General features: G+C 47.9%; 1 protein-coding gene across 2 annotated transcripts in view; it reads right to left on the bottom strand.

Annotated features, from left to right (window-relative positions):
- Nucleotides 1-3,587: 3,587 nt before the first annotated feature.
- FBXO10 (F-box protein 10) overlaps nt 3,588-17,179 on the bottom strand; it is a 73,956-nt gene continuing 60,364 nt past the window's right edge. For both annotated transcript variants that reach the window (XM_074953559.1, XM_074953560.1), the window contains 4 exons: nt 13,816-14,091; nt 11,165-11,475; nt 6,786-6,967; nt 3,588-5,475 (listed from right to left, as the gene is read on the bottom strand). In XM_074953559.1, coding sequence (XP_074809660.1) covers nt 5,298-5,475; nt 6,786-6,967; nt 11,165-11,475; nt 13,816-14,091 — 947 coding nt within the window. In that variant the 3' untranslated portion in view covers nt 3,588-5,297. The remainder of the gene's footprint in view (nt 5,476-6,785; nt 6,968-11,164; nt 11,476-13,815; nt 14,092-17,179) is intronic.

The following is a 17,179-nucleotide window of genomic DNA, read 5'->3' as shown; positions in this document are numbered from 1 at the left end:
GAAGTTTTTTTGTTGTAATATCGCAACTTTCATGTCTGTAATCGTGTGACCAGAGAGATTGAAGTATTCTCTGACTGGTTTATGAATGTTATAATTCTTGACATCTGATTTGTGTCCATATAGACATGAAAGTTGTGATATTACAACACAAAAACTTCAAATCCAGACTCCAGCGAGAGACTGCTGAATTGGAATTCATTTGCAAATTGGATACAATTAACTTAGCCACTCCCAGTCTCTATTCAAGCCTAAGTCATTATGCAAGGTAACCTATTTCCCCTTGTTTTTTCCTACACCCCCCCCCCTTCCTCAGACATTCTTGTTAAACCGTGGATTTGTGCTGGAAATGGCCCACCTTGATTATCATACACATTGTAAGGAGAGTGGTCACTTTAGATAAGCTATTACCAGCAGGAGAGTGGGGTGGGGGGAGAGAAAACCTTTTGTAGTGATAATCACCCATTTTTTCATGGTTTGTGTGTATAAAACTTCGTCTGTATTTTCCACAGTATGCATCCGATGAAGTGAGCTGTAGCTCACGAAAGCTTATACTCAAATAAATTGGTTAGTCTCTAAGGTGCCACAAGTACTCCTTTTCTTTTTGCAAATACAGACTAACACGGCTGTTACTCTGAAACTAGTCTAAAGATGGTGCTGTGATTAATTAACCGCCCTTAACTACCCTGCCTGCGGCGTGTTGTGCTCATGAGACAGCAACACATAAGAACCAAATAACAGGAGTTATTTGGAACCCAGCACAAAATAACTGAATGGCCTCCCCCTGGACTACAGCAGCTTAGCCCAGCCAAGGGAAGTTCTGCGCATGTCACTCTCAATGCAGCTTCCTAGGAGCAAAATTCGGCTGAAGAGCCGGGTGGGACCCTGGGCTGGGTCATAGCCCCGTCAAAGGAGCTGCGAACTGGAGGGATTTCGGCTTCCTTTTCATTATTGCTGTTGGCAGGGCTGTGGTGCCGAGGAGAGGAGCACCGTCCGGGTGATCGGGGAAGGCCAGTGCATCACCTAGAGCCACTGCAGCGTATCACATATTTATTACAGAGCATGGGCTTGGTGCCCACCCATACTACGGCCCTGTTACGCTGCTCTGGTGCCAGCAGGGGGTCAGAAACAGGGACCTTTCCGCCAGCATAAAGCTGGCTATACACTGGCCCTACTCACTGCTGCTGGCACCGAGGGTGAGCCAGGGCTGGGAAGGGGTCAGCGTTCACTGCTGCCTAGGGACCATGGGAAGCAGTGTGTAAGTTAGAGCAGCCCTGAAATGTCTCTAAATGACACCAAGGGCCAGACAGGGCCCTGCACAGCCTCAGACTATGGGGCCATAAAGGTGTCTTAAAGCATGTTTGTCCCTCTCCCTCTAGTGCATAGTGCAGGAGAATTGGGGTCAAGGCATGTATCTCGGCATCCTGCTAGAATATGTACTGTAGCACTTCTGTGCAACATGATGCCCACTGCCAGAGCAAATATGCCAAAGTTTCCCCCCCACAAAAGCAATCAGTAGGGCTGGGGGTCCAGTTTCTAGTGTGGGATTATCAGGGACTGTGTCTTCAGAAGACCAAGCTTCACCACTGGTTTAATAATCTGGTCTCCCAAATGTGGCCGCTGCCATCTCCTGCCCATTACAGAGTCTGTCCACGTCCAGGCAAAAATAACTGCGTTCAGTTCAGCTGCTCAACGCTGACCCGTGCTTTGTTCCACCGGCTGACAGCCCCCTACAAAATCTGTCATGCCTATTTTGCCCTGGTTATTTAGAAAGTGAAAGTTATCTGTAAATTACAACCTGCCAGACCCACTTCTCAGGCCGCCCAAAGCAGCTGTTCTTGGTAATTGGTGGGGAAATGTATTGCTGGATTTATACTGAATAAGCCTCTGAAAGCCAGCCTGGCTCCAGCATCTAGTGGCCTAACAATCCAGCTCTTTGTGCTGATTTAATTAAGCTCTTGACCTGCTTGGCACGGGGGTTGACAGCAGCCTTTCTTCAAGTCCTTCTGACAACAGGTGTGCTTCACTTCTGAATGGTCCTGTTCACAGTGGGCTAGCGCCACTAACAGAGTTACGCATTGCCCAGGTGCCCTAGACAATGCATGGGTGGGGGAGGAGTGAGGAACACCCCCCCCACCCGCCATGATCCCAGTGGTTAAGGCCTCACCTTGCATGTCAAGGCCCTGTTTTCAAATCCCCACGCTGCCTGATATGGCCTGCTCTGTCCTAGGTCAGTGCCCTAATCACAGAGCGCTCTACATATTCATTAGGCCAGAGTGTAAGTGTTTACATAATGCTGCCCCTCCAAAAATAACCCCCCCAGCCCAGTGGTCAGGGCCCTCAGCTGTGAGATGGGAGAGCTAAGGACAAGGCCTTCCTCCTCATTGGGCTAGTGGGGAAACAGAGGCAGCTGTAACCCCTCCCCCCCCTTCTCAGCTTTTCTTGAAAAAACAACTGACCTGGCTGCCGGGAGGGTTCATGGCTGGGAATCCTGAACTGAAGGGGGCTCTCCCTCTGGCCCAGAGTTAGGCATCCAAGGCCCTTAGAGGGGCAGGGCCTAGGCACACCCCTCTCCTCCCTATTTCTGACTGGTTTGTTTAGATGGCTTAGTGTGCAGGACTCTGTGGATCTCATTCTCAAGTGCCTGGTCTCCCCGGACCTTGTACAGGTCGCCTGGGAGCCTCATTCGGGGTGTGGATTCCACCAGGCAGCAGGGCGCCTAGATGTTATGTGTTGCAACGCTGAGTCAGAGTCCCACCCTGGGATCTTTAGGCTCCTAAACACCTTTGAAAATCTGGCCCCATGATCTTGTAACGCCTGAGTATCACAAGCACTAATTTGACTGGTTGATCACTCCAGGGGTGCTAATCCCATTGACACCAGTTGAGGATCTAAGCCCCAGGTGTGAATTAAGCCTGAGAATTAAATAGGATGTTAAAAATCAGAAAAGTTTAAAGAAGAGTCTGACTAAGTTACTACAGCTCAGAAAATCCCCTCAGAGCCTGATCTGTGGGAAATGAACATTGCCACACAGGTACAGGCTGATGGGACCTTGCATGCAAGCTCTTGCTCTGAGGAAGTTAGGTATTAAATGATTCTGGTCAATCATTTCTCTACTTTCATATTATTGTTTAAAAGCAGGTCACGTGGCTCTCTTAAAAGCAGGTCACGTACCTCTGTTTGTGGCATGTGGACAAGTATTGAGAACCTCTGGAATCAGTAACACTGGTTATATTTGCAAAAGTGACTAATGATTTCAGGACACTGGTTTTGGGTGCTCAACCTGAGATGCCTTAATGGGATGTGATTTTCAAAGGACAGATGCTCAGCACTTTCTGAAAACCAGGTCCTTTTTAAGGCAGCTCAGGTCAGGCACCCAAAATCACAAGGCACATTTAAACATTTGGGCCCTTATTCACTAATGTCTGGAAAATGTCAGTGACTACCTGTAAATTCTAGTGTTTGCCTCATGTTTGCAAAATAAAAAAGTTTAAAAAAACCCTTAAAATATAGCACTTTATTGTTGTAATATACAATTTTTAATTACAAAAGTTTTCACATACAACAATTGTTTTTCTTAAAAAAAACCAAAAACATAGGGGCCAGATCCTCAGCTGGTGTAAATCAGCATCGCTCCGTTCACTTTAATGGAGTCAATGGTTCTTCAGTGGAATCACGTCAATTTATACCAGCAAGGGGTCTGGACCAGGATGTGTCCCACAGACAATGTGAAGTGGATAGAGAAGATCCAGCATAGAACTTGCCTGAAAAGAACAGAAGGATCAAGGTCCCCAGCTGGTATAAATCCACTGAAGTCAACGAGACTAACTGAGGCTCTGTCCCAAAGTGAGAAAGGCTGAAATGTGAAAGAGCAACACCCTCCTTTGCCCTGTAATTCCAGCATCCTGCAGAAGGCAGAAAAAGCTTCAGCTTCCATTATTGCCAAACTGTAACAGCCCTAGATAGGTGCCTTGCTGGGCCTGGAGTCAAAATGCTATATCTCAAGAGCACAGACGGGACAACTCTATATCACGCAGGCGAGCCCCGTCTGCACACGGGATCAGGGGCAAAGAAGAGCCCTTTGCATATTTCTTACTCACCTCCCAAGATTCAGCAGCAGAAAACATTTTGGAGTCATCCCAATTTCTCATGCTATAGTCACGACGTGGTGCAGCACATTGTGACTTTCACACTTGCCTGCACAGCTGAACTCCCAGGACCCAGTTCATCCTTGCAAAAGCACTTTGGGGTCTGTCTACAGCAGGACACTGACCCACTGCTTGAGAAGTTTCAAGAAACTCTTTAAGTGGCAGGAGTGAAAATGTTTGTGTCTCATCCTGGTCACAGCATTGGTTCAGGAAGACCAATCGCTGATGACCGCTGTCAGGGAAGGATGAAGGTGCGAGGGTAGATGGACTCCTAGCATTTAAAAGGTACTGTGTGAAACCTGACTTTAGTATTTGGTCCTCATTGTTCAATACCATTTTAGCTCCACTGCAGACTGGGCCTTAACGCATCATCTCCAACACTGGGACTTAGAGGAGGCCTGGACATTTGAGCATTACAAATGCAGCAGCAAATCTTACACTGCAGGCCAGAATTGCTATGAGCAGTTATTTCCTGGAGATAAACCAGATTACACAGGACATATTATCAGCTTCTAAAACCCTGCACTCTTTACATCCTTTTCCCTGTGCAGGTGGCTCCCAACAAGCCACTATGGAGTATTTTTTGCCCTCTTTAAAAAAAAGAGAAGCCATCATCACATTCTGCCTGCTTGTGACTGAACTTTGAGTGGTGTTTTTGTTGCTGTTTAGTTTTTTGCCCTGTCAGTTGAAGGGCTTGGAGTCAGTCTACGGCTTCATGCAACTGCAATGCTCCTTTCATTTTGCCTCGGCAACAGGCAGATTGTGCCTTTCCTCTGGGCTGAAACAGTTCCAGTTCCTGGCAGGAAAGTAAAATTCATTCCAAGTTCCTTTTCTAGGCCACTAACTGGCTAGACTCTGGCATTATTGTGGTCTATCCGAGGCGACTGATTTACTTGGCAATTGCTATAAGATTGGTAGAATGGCTCAAAGAAGCAGAAACGAAAAGTCGACGGCAATGTGCTCCTGCCGCTGTTGATTTAGTGTGTAACATGTTTCGTGAGTGGCAATATCCCAAAGTGATAAAAGGAGGAGGAATTAAAATGAAGAGCTCGCACTGAAAGCTTCTTGCAACGAATGGGCACAAGAGACCCTTCCCAGCTTGGTCTCTGCAGTGGCACCAGCCTAAGGGAAAGGTGAAGAAACTCACACGAGTCAAAGAATAGTGCAGAAGATGCTCCCATTGTTGTGGCAGCCTCCGTCCATCCGTGCAGCTATTCTGGTTGACATGGTGGTAACTTTCTGACTGTTTGTTGCCGAGGAGGTTCCTCGAGTGGATCCTTCGATGTGAGGTCGTGCTGGAGGGTTCTCCAGGGTCCATGCAACGTCAGACCTGGAGAAACAGAAAAAACACCCCACAAGCATCCATTAGCAATCGGGGAGGGGGAGGAGCTTCCTTCTCAGCCAACGGAATGACTCCATTGTCCTGACTCGAGAGCTGATTGATGTTTTTGGAATTGGGAAACGTCAAAGAAAATCTTTGTCAGAATTTTGCATTTCAATGAAAAAGAAAACACGGGAAAGTAAATTGATTACATTTATGAAAATCCGCCCCCCCCACACACACATTTTGTTCCAACTCTCAAGCAGAACAATGTGTGTTAAATTTTGGAATTTCAATGAAATGTCAAATTTTGATGAGAAAAAAAAGGGGGGGGGAATCCAAACACATTTGTGTGATTTTGTTCCCTGTTTTTCAACCACCTTCTCCATGTGAGCGCAGTGCAGGTCTTGGGGATGTGGTGGGTCAGGGAAAGACAGCAGCGGAGGAAAAGTGTACTTCTGGAATCTGTACAAAGAAACCCTGGCTAAACTGGTTACGTGAAAGAACAGGTTTGTTTGGGGATGAAATGAAAGCTGTTGGGGATTCAGTAGTCACGGCTGATTTGGGTCTCAAGAGAGGAATGCACTAAGGTGCAGGCCTGGAACTGTACACATACCCCCAACCCACACAAGAATTGCCTGCCTTCCCGTCCACCACCGAGTGGTGCTGATTTTCGTTTGACTGAGAACAGTGGAAAGCGACAGCCCCAGGCTCTGAGGGCACTGCCGGTGATTTTACAGGAACAAATTCAGAAGCACAATCCACTCAGATCAGCTCTTCTAACAAGCAGCAGCTCAGAGTGGAATACTAGTCTGTCTGTCGGTGTTTCACAGGCCGCCCGCCACCAGGGGAACGGGGGTGTGCGCTCAGGTACATCAGGCTGTTCCTTTCTCTTCCAACCTCCCTTCAAAGGCCAGGTGAAATCAATGGGCCCTGTTCAGGGAAAAGGAGGCCACACCCAGATCTGAGAACAAGCCTGCTAGGAGAGAGCCAATGGAAGAGCATTCTTGGGGCCGACATTAGAACAGGTGCATCAAACTTCTCGCTTCTCGCCAGTGGGGAGTCTGGTTTTCCCATGGTCAGGAGTGAGATGATTCCAGCCTCCGTCTCCAGGTCCTCACAGAGCTTGGCACTGCAGGAGCCGGTGCCTGGAGTAGCTGAGCAAATCTGCCCCAATGGAAGAAGAGGGGGAGGAAAGCGGAGCAGGCTCATGGCCTGAAGCCCCCAGCTCGTGCCCTCTCCTAGGGATCACTGCCCACATTTTGAGAAGGGCTGTTCTAGGCCAAGGGACTCGTTAAAGAGCAGCGCGAGGGGCTTACTTGCTCTTGAAGGTGAGGAGTTTGTTGTTCTGCACAATACAATCTTCTGCATTCGACACCTGCTGCAAAATGGTCTTCTTGGCCCTCCCTTGAAAAATCAGGTTTTCCTGCACCAGGCCTTTGGTTTGGTCAAGCATAACAATCCCATAATCCCAAAAGGACTGGATCCTGTTCTTGGTTACCTGCGGGGGAAATATCCCAACATGGCACAACCAGAACCTGGCAAGAATATTGGGCCAGGTGGCCTTTTCCATGATCTAATCAAATAAAGTGCTGAAGTTGTACATGGTACTTAAGTATATCTATTAACCTGTCATCAGTACAAACAAAACCCCAAAGATCATAAAGCGTAGGGCCCTGATTCAGCAACCTATCCCTATTCAGCAAAGCACATGCTCAGCGGTAACCACATACTTAAGTGCTGTGCTGACTAGACACAGATTTAGGGCTTAAATGCACTGATGAACTGGGGGCTAAATGTCCAAGTAGGACCAATACAGTTAAGCAAAGGGGCAATGTTTAGGCCAGACTAGAACAGAGAGAGATGGAGAGGTTACAGAGTTCCAGGATGGTTTCTCATGTGCTCACAGAACTTTGAAGGAGTCACGTTTAGAAGGCTGTTAATTCTATTTTTTAAGGTGTCCTTGTAACCCAGAAGGCTCACACCTGGGGACGGAGTTCTGGGAGATGGTGTGTTTAAATACGGTGTTGTCTGAAGGTCAGCGCTGTGCCCAGTGGGGCTAGGCAGCTGGACTGCAGGTTACACGTCTCAGAGAGAAGTGTGCTGTGAAACCCTAAGACTGGGGCAGTGACCACACTCCATTCAGGCTCCAGAGGCTTAAAACACCCAGAGATCGGGTTGTTCCAATGGTTAATTACTCTTCCTGTTAAACATTTAAAGCCTTATTTCCAGTCTGAATTTGTCTAGCTGCTACTTTCAGCCACTGGATCGTGTTAAACCTTTCGCTGCTAGAACTTTATCAAAGGTTGTGGTGGAGTCTCCATCAGTGATCATTTATAAATCAAGAGTGTATGTTTTTCTAAAAGATCCACTGCAGCAATTATTGTGGGGAAGTTCCCTGGCCTGTGTTATGCAGGAGGTCAGACTAGATGATCCCTTCTGGCCCTGGAAGCTCTGAGTTAGAACTAGGATGCCCTCACTGCTGAACGTCTCCCATGGGCAGCAGTCCCAATCTCTATCATCCTTGTTATCCTGGGCAGAGCCACCAGGGGCAGTGCAAACTGTTTACTTCTTCTCTCGGGACAGGTAACAGATCCTTGCTAGAGTCTTCATGAGAAACAACAACAGCAATTAGTGCAGCCCGGGCTTCAATCAATGTCCCTTGGGGCCCGTGACAATTTGAATTCTCCCTCAATCCTTTAGGGGTACTTGCATCTGGGGAGCAGTATGATTAGGGTTTCCATAGGTCTAGTTTTGCCTAAGGCCCAGACAACAACAGCTCCCTGATCAGAATGTTTTTCAGAAGGAGTTAGTGGTTGGTGAACAGAACAGAGGAGAGAGCACTCATCTCTCTAGCCTAACCTCAGAGCTCTCTGCGCGTTCATTGCCGGGGCCTTTTCAGTGACGATTATTGCAACAGACTAGTACTGCACCTTGCTGCAGCTTCACCCCACCAGAGACTAGAACAAAGGTGCCCTTAGGGTAATACTGGCAACTCGCCAGGAGTGGGATTGCTGCATCTAGTTTGCAAATATCGGAGCAAACTGCAGCAACTCCTGCTTTTAATGCAGTGGTCCAGCCTGCAGTTTCTGGAGGTCTCAACCTGCAATGCTCCCTCTTGCTCCAAGCAGCTTGGGTGTTTGGCTGACATGGAGCAATGCATGCTGGGATCTGTAGTCCCCATTAGCCACACCAGTACACTAAACATGAAAGCAAATGTTGACCGTATTGCAGAACTCCGTGGGCTGCATTTGGCTTTTGGGAGGAATTTTGGCTACAACAAGGGCAGTGGAGCAACTAACTAAATAAAGCACGTGGGTGAGGAGAAAGAGAGAGTGTGCCAAAGACAAGCAAAGTGACACTCCACTGTAGTCAAGAGGACTACCGCAGTCTCCGACTGTCTCAGCTGCTCTCTTTCATGGCAAATAGGTTCCACATGGAAGACAATTGTCTATCCACATACAAGGAATAATCACAGAGCTACCTATGCTGGGAAAAGTCAGATCAACACTGTACGAAAAGTAAAATAAAAATCAACATTGGAGTGACAAATGTGCTATTAATCAGAAGTGTGGCCTAGCAGATAGATGAACATGATTTGTAGGGGAAGAATCAACTTGGTTTTTATAAAGGGAAATCATGCCTCACCAATCTATTAACATTTTTTAAGTGGGTCAACAAACTTCTGTACAAGGGTGATCCAGGGGATACATTGTACTTGAATTTTCAGAAAGCCTTTGACAAGTTCCCTCACCAAAGGCTATTAAGCAAAGTAAAAAGTCATGGGATCGGAGGGAAGATCCTCTCCTGGATTAGTAACTGGTTAACAGATAGGAAACAAAGGGGTAAGAATAAATGGTCAGTTTCAAAATGGAGAGAGGTAAATAGTGGGGTCCCCCAAGGATCTGTACTGGGACCAGTCCTATTCAACATATTAATAAATGATCTGGAAAAGGGAGTGAACAATGAGATGGCAAAATTTGCAGATGACACAAAACTACTCAAGATAGTTAAGTCCAAAGCAGACTGTGAAGAGTTAGAAAGGGATCTCACGAAACTGGGTGAATGGGCAACAAAATGGCAGATGAAATTCAGTGCAAAGTAAAGCACATTGGAAAATATAATCCCAACTGTACATCTAAAATGATGGGGTCTAAATTAGCTGTTACCACTCAAGGAAGAGATCTTAGAGTCATCGTGGATAGTTCTCTGAAAACATCCACTCAGTGTGCAGGGGCAGTCAAAAAAGCAAACAGAATGTTGGGAATCATTAAGAAAGGGATAGATAATAAGACAGAAAATATCATAATGTCACTATATAAATCCATGATATGCCCACACTTTGAATACTGCGTGCAATTCTGGTCACCCCATCTCCAAAAAAGATATATTTGAATAGGAAACAGTACAGAAAAGGGTAACAAAAATGATTAGGGATATGGAACAGCTTCCATATGAGGAGAGACTGGGACTGTTCAGCTCTGAGATGACTAAGGGGGGATATGATAGAGGTCTATAAAATCATGACTGGTGTGGAGAAAGTGAATAAGAAAGTGTTATTTGCCTCTTCACATAACACAAATACCCAGGGTCACCCAATGAAATTAATAGGCAGCAGGTTTAAAACAAACAAAAGGAAGTATTTGACTGTGCGTTGTGTGAAGAATCTGTGGAACTCATTGCCGATGTTGTAAAGTCCAAAAGTATAACTGGGCTCAGAAAAGAATTAGAGAAGTTCATGGAAGATAGGTCCATCAATTGCTATTAGCCAAGATGGTCATGGACGCAGTCCTGTGCTCTGGGTGTCTCTAGCCTCTGACTGCCAGAAACTGGGACTGGACGACAGGTGATGGATCACTCAAAACTGCCTTGATCTGTACATTTCCTCTGAAGCACCTGGCATTGGCCACTGTGGGAAGACAGGATACTGGGCTAGATGGACCATAGGTCTGATCCTTTTTATGAGCACTGCACAGGGACTTTGGAGAGCTGGACTCTATTTTGGGTGACCTCTGGCAAGTCGCTTCCCTCTCTGTGCCTCAGTTTCCCCCCTTGTAAAATGAGGATAATGATGCTGACCTCCTTTGTAAAGAGCTTTGCAACCTGCTGATGAGAAGGGCGAAGTACTATTACTATCATTACAAGTATATTCCATCAATGGGAATTCTCTCGTTCACAATCTCCTAGCCTCTCCGACATGCATGTTTGTTAAGCATCAGAGTTGCTGCACATGAGCAGTGCTGCTCTGCTCTCCTGTGAAGGGAGGGTGAATTCTCGCTGCTCCTGTTTCCCTTTGATTACCTTAGTGATGCTACAAATGACTAGCAGCTTTCACTACAAATCCAAAGAATAGAAGCTAAGACCTATGGACTTTGACCATTCTTCTGGGATTGACACCAGCACTGAACCCAGGTCTGGTTTCCTCCTAGTGCACCAATCCATCCAGCCTAATGAATTCAGGAGAGACAAATTCAGACTGGAAATAAGGGGCACATTTTTAAACAGTGAGAATAATTAACCATGGGACCATGGTGATAGATTCTCCATCATGGGCTATTTTTAAATCAAGATTGGATGGTTTTCCTCTAAGATGTGCTCTAGTAGAGAACAAACAGGACTGTATCACACGGGAGGTCTGAGTAGATGCTCACAGTGGTCCCTTCTGGTCTTGGAATCTAGGATTTGTTTGAACACCCACCTTCATGTCTGCAGTCTGTAACAACCGGAGGCCACATCCCCGGTTGCCTATGATGTCGTTCTCAACGACGACCCCGTCACCCTTGGAGGTGATGCCGTGGCTGCTGTTGTCATAAATGCCATTGCCACGTAGCTCCACTCTGGCCTCGCTTTCGATCAGCACCCCCCCGAGGCTGTTGCAGGAGATGCTGTTGTTGGCGATTCGTGTGAGCTGGCTGCTCTGTAACACAGCAATCCCGCTGTCGTGGTTGGCATGGATGGCGTTGGCTATGATGTTAAGTGCTTCGCTGCTCTTGATGTACAAGCCAGCGGCTGCAAAAGAGGGGGAAAGAAGTCAGTGAACTCGTCTGAGGGAATAAAACAGGGCAGGTGAAGCAACTGGATCTGCTGGGCAGCCAGAGAAACAAGTCTTCCACCAGCCTGTGACTGGGAAACTCTGAATGTGCTTAACCGTTCAACACCCCTAGTTCTGGACTGGAATAAACCCCAAAATGCCAAGAGAAACTCAGGCTAACCGGCACTCAGGTTTGTGCTAAGGATCAGCGAGCCTCGACTCTGAGGCCGTGTGATAAGTGAAAGGAGGGGGAGAGCTCCCTTTTATGGGCACCCAGCCAGCCAGTTAGCTATAAAGTACCTCTTGGTGTCTGTTCTCTGCTTGCTTTACCTGTAAAGGGTTAACAAGCCCACAGATAAAAGAAAAGGAGTGGGCACCTGACCAAAAGAGCCAGTGGGAAGGCTAGAGCTTTTTAAGATGGGAAAAAAGCTTTCCCTCTGTCTCTCTGTTGTTCTCTCTGGGCTGAAGAGATGGGGGCAGCAGGAATGCTGTGTAAAGTTTGAACCAGGTATGAAAAATCATCTTCCATACCTAGAAGGATTCATTGGGACAGGGAATGTTTAGATAGACACAATCAGGTTTATTTCTTCTATTATCTGTAAGGCTTGTGGACTCCTCTGTGCTCACCCCAGATGCTTTTGTTGCTTGTAACCTTTAAGCTGAACTCCCAAGAAAGCTAGTTTGGGTGCCTAATTTTTCCAATTGCTCTTTTAAAATCTAGCAATAGCCTAAATTCCAGATGTATTTTCTTTCTTTTTGTTTTTAATAAAATTTGCCTTTTTAAAAAAATACCTGATTGGTTTTGTGTCTTAAAAGGTCAGTGCATATGTTATTCAATTAGCTGGTGACAACAGCTGGGATTCCCTTTTGTTTGTTTTCTTTTTTGGCTTCCCTGAGGGAGGGCTGGAAAAGCCGAGGGGCCTCAGGGAAAACTTCCAAAGTGAGTTTTTCCAGGATTTGCAAGAGGCAGTTTTTCACTTGGGTGGTGGCAGCGTTTACCAAGCCAAGGTCAGAGAAAAGCTGTAACCTTGGGAGTTTAATACAAGCCTGGAGTGGCCAGTATTAATTTTTAGAATCTTTGCAGGCCCCCACCTTCTGCACTTGAAGTGCCAGAGTGAAATGCCAGACACTTGACAGGCTGTCTTTGGACAAAGCAGGGTGGGTTTGACATTTGTAACACAACCCCAAGGCCAGGCTAGTTCACAAACTACAGAAATTTTGCACAGCTCTCGTGACAAACTCCAGGATGTCAGCACTGAACTGGTCAGACTCCGGAATGGGAGAGGGCAACAATACTGTACAATACTGAGCACAGAAATGACAGCTATGATAGAAACTGAGAGCTACCGGTTTGCATAGGAGTAATATAGACGCTGCCCAAGGGTTCATTAATGTAGCGGCATCTCTGGTTTCCTGAGACTCAAGCTGACCCTTTATTCAGGGCTGTAGAGAGAGGGATTTTACATACCCCAGCGGTGGTTTCCCACGTCTTCCTGATCTTCTGCTACTACTCCCGTCACCTGTCCTGCCCCCCACAGACAAGCTCCAGCAATTAACCTCTTGCAGGAATCAACTTTCCATCCAAGGAATTCTAGGTGGGGCTCGCTTTGGAGCTCCTCAACGCTGCTCCCTACGCAAAAGCTTTTTCTCCATCTCCCTTCGAAAGGGATGAACCCATAGGCCCTGCAGCCTTTTCGCTTCCTGAGTACCTGCTCCTTTTCTGCAGGGGGTGAAGAAAGTGGCTTTAAACTACCTTTGTGCTTCCTGAATTGTTGCCCAGACCAGTGCCCACTCTGGCTTCAGCACAACCCAGAACAGCCCAATGGCTGCTGTAAGCCTCACCAGCATGTAATGGCCCTCTGAAGACTCTCTGCGGGGCTCATATATAGCCAGAGTACAATGCACTCCAGCCACACACTCCTTTCCACCCCGCAACCTTGGGGGCTGCCAGGGGCTGGTGTAACATGGTTCTACTGGGATATGCCCAGAGAGGAAAATCCCAGTGATGGAAATCCTGCAATGGTTGTTTCCACCCCCTTTGTAGCCTATATAAAATGGCTGCAGCACTGGAGAAAATCCAGTCCCTGGTTTAGAGACTGAATTTATCCTCTGCAAGGCAGTGCCAGGGCGCTACCACTGCTAGGCATCACTCCCCTCCAGTCTGCTCCTCCATATTCGAGCTGCACGGTTACTGTGGTTGTGATCTCCGCAGTCCCAGGAGACCCCGAGCACATCTCTCCGGGGACTCAGTGCGGGGATGGAGTCAGCCCCTGGACAGCATGTTTGGGGCAGGCCCAAGCAGCTGGGACCATGTTCACCTCCATTGTGATTGATGCTGTTGGACTCCACCAGTGCCACGCTGATGGGCCGTCGGGAGGTGAAGCGCTCATCCTCGCTGTCCAAATCATTCTCCCAGCTGGCAGCTTCACCCTCGTCGTTGAAGTTCTCGTTGCCGCCTTGGTTGGCGAGATAGTCGTTGGCATCATCTTTGCGGCAAAACACGGCCACCCCGTAGATGCTGTTGTGGCAAATTCGGTTGTTTGTGATGTGAGGGAGACTGGATGACATTATCCATATGCCACAGCCCTTGTTACCTGCAACATGCAGAGACAGACCAAAGGGTAACAGCCAGGCTCCAACCATGGGCTGGCCCCACTGGCCTAGGCCCTGTGCAGACCAGAGCCGGGTGCAATTTTTCAGGCAAAACTTTTTTTCAGCAAACCATGCAGCTTTGATGACACCAGAACGTTTTGGGAATTTGTCTCGGTTTCACCAAATGGTTTCAGTCAGAAAGAAGCCCCTGAAAATAAATTATGAAAAAAATCGAACCATTTCCATTTTTCACCTTGAAATGACTTGGCGTTTTGACATTTCCTTTTGTTTTACTTAAAAGAATTAAAAAAAAAACCCACATGAAAATGGTCAAAATTGAAACAAAACAAAAAAAATGCCATGCAAGAAGAGACAAAACTTCATTACACCTGAAATGATTTTCTGTTCCACTTTTCGACTCGCTGAAAATTTTGAAAAAAGAAAAGGAGAACTTGTGGCACCTTAGAGACTAACCAATTTATTTGAGCATAAGCTTTCGTGAGCTACAGCTTACTTGGCTTATGCTCAAATAAATTGGTTAGTCTCTAAGGTGCCACAAGTACTCCTTTTCTTTTTGCGAATACAGACTAACACGGCTGTTACTCTGAAACCTGAAAATTTTGAAAAATTCCATTTCCGGTTCAACCGGAAACCACTGGCCTTGCCAGCAAACTGAAAAATCTGTTATTCACACAGCTGTACTATAGACACCTAGTGAGAGACAGCCCCTGCCCCATAGAGCAGTTTGCAAATTAATTATTTTTAATGTTTTATCTGAAATGCTTTTACCTTAAGAATAAATGTGCTTGTGTACAAAGAGCCATGTAGTAACTTAGAACTGTGGGCCATTACGCTGTTCATAGACCAGAGAGAAAGCAAAACACAACGCTGGCCTGTTTAGGCCATCTGGCTCGCTAGAAATATCACAGTGTAGGCAGGGAACTGTGCAGCCTGGAAATACCCCGTCAGAAGGAAGAGACACACAGGTCTCTACCCAAGAGAGGGGGACAGCTGGGGAGCGGGGAGTCTAGAGTGGAGCATGGAGGGGGAATACAGGCGTAGCTGCCCTGAATGGTGACACCTACTGTGTAGCAGAGGTTGGACAGATGCACATTGCTGCAATGATCCATTCATTTCTCTTTCATTTTTGATTTGCTGCTACCTCTTATGTCGACACACAAAAGGAAGGACACCCAGGCTCAGATCCTCAAAGGCATTTAGGCACTTAACTCCCACTGAAATCAAGTTCCTAAACAAAGCATTTTGGGGTGGCGGGGCCCATGAGTTTGCGATGTATTGTACATACTGCCTTGGCCTTGTGGCTAGCGGCCTGGGCTGAGATCCAGGGTTCTAGTCCTAGCTTTGTCACAGACTTCCAGTGTGACCTTGGGCAAGTAGCTGAGTCTCCTTGTTACTGAGTTTCCCCACACGGAGGATAACCCTTCCCTTCTCCTCAGGGGCGTTCCAAGGCACGAGAAGTGGTCAAATATCATAGTAATGATGGACCATGAGTGCCTAGCCAGGGAGATGTCAGTGCTGTGCTGGCTAAGTGCTCACAGCCCAGGTGGTCTGAGAAGTTGGTGCCATTACACTTCCTCTTGCTGCATATTGGAAGTAACAATTTCTGCGACTTTATTTTCTAGCATGAGCGGTATCAATGTACGACTCTTCTTGCCAAAAGAGCCATGGGGTCTTTTAAGACCCTGCACAAACAGGCAGGGTCCTGGCTTATAAAAGGCTCATCCAAAGGATCTCACACACTGTACAATCTCAGTGGCAGCCTCAGGCCCACAATATACAACCTACAAGACTTCCAGCTGTCTGCTCTGCTAGGAGCCCCTCCTCACACTGACCCACCAGCCAACCAGTCTGATGGACCCAACTTACAACCCTCAGCACCCACAGGCTGTGAGAGGGGTCCGCAGCCTGCTTCTCTGCCCTGCTTTGACAGTTGCTCACAGAGGCGGATTAAGATTTACTGGGGCACTGAGCACAAAGAACATTAGGGGGCCCCCTACATACACCCCTGCCACAAGGCCCCACCCCCTGCTCCTCCCATTGTCCCAAGGCCCTTTTTCCTGTCTTGGTAGGAAGCTAGGGATGTGAGAAGAGCTGCCCAGGGAGCCCTGGACCCTCCATCTTCTCTGGGCGGTGCACCTGGGGGGCAGGGACTACTCTCGGGCACCCCAGACCTCCACCCAGGGCAGGTGGGGAGCCCATGGCCCTCCACCTACCCTGGGAATGGAGGGTGTTCAGCCCCCACAGGAGCTGCTCAGCACCTCATGGGCTCATGCCTGAGTGTTTTGCATAAACGGATCATCCCCAGCTCTGGTCAATTACATGAGAATCACACTTTCAAAAGTAGTAGAGGGAAATCTTGAAGATTTTGGTCCAAGCATAGGCACGGACTCCGTGGGTGCTCCAGGGCTGGAGCATCCAGAGAAAAAAATTGGCAGGTGCATAGCACCCACAGGCAATAGAGCTGTAGCCCCAGCCAGGGATCAGTAGTTACTGGGCAGCCCCGCCCCCACCGATCAGCTGGGAGATGGCTGTGTTAATCGCCTATGGGGGGTTCAAGGTTTGTAGCCCCTGGGCTTGCGCAGAAGAGGCTGACCCTGCCTTAGGTAGGGCCCCTCCTCCAGCAGCCTCAGGGACCTGCTCCTGCTCCAGCCAGGGTTAGGGGTGGGCGAGGGGAGAGCACAAGGCTCCCTCTCCTCTGCAGAAGCCCAGCCTGATCAGCAGCGGTGAGACGCTGCTCACCTGGGTCGCCCTGCCTCCTACCTAGATCTCCTGGACAATGTCCAGCTCCCAGCCGGCCCCAACTGTAGGCAGCATTAGGTGAGTCCTGTTTCAGGCAGAGGGAGTCTGGCTGGGGGGCGCTGCAGTATCAGGAGAGGGGGCGGAGAGTCCACCATGGGCACAGTTTGGGGGTGGGGGGACATGCAGAGTCACTGCCACTGCCTTCCCCCATTTCTGCCAGTGCCTTGCTGCTCTGCTCTGCCTAGGTGGGGAAGTGTCTGTCCTCAGGAGTCAGAGTAACAGCTGTGTTAGTCTGTATCCGCAAAAAGAACAGGAGGACTTGTGGCACCT

This window comes from Natator depressus, chromosome 5 (genome assembly GCF_965152275.1).
Source record: "Natator depressus isolate rNatDep1 chromosome 5, rNatDep2.hap1, whole genome shotgun sequence".
In the NCBI taxonomy this organism is placed as follows: Eukaryota; Metazoa; Chordata; order Testudines; family Cheloniidae; genus Natator; species Natator depressus.
This window is presented reverse-complemented; position numbering and strand designations above follow the sequence as displayed.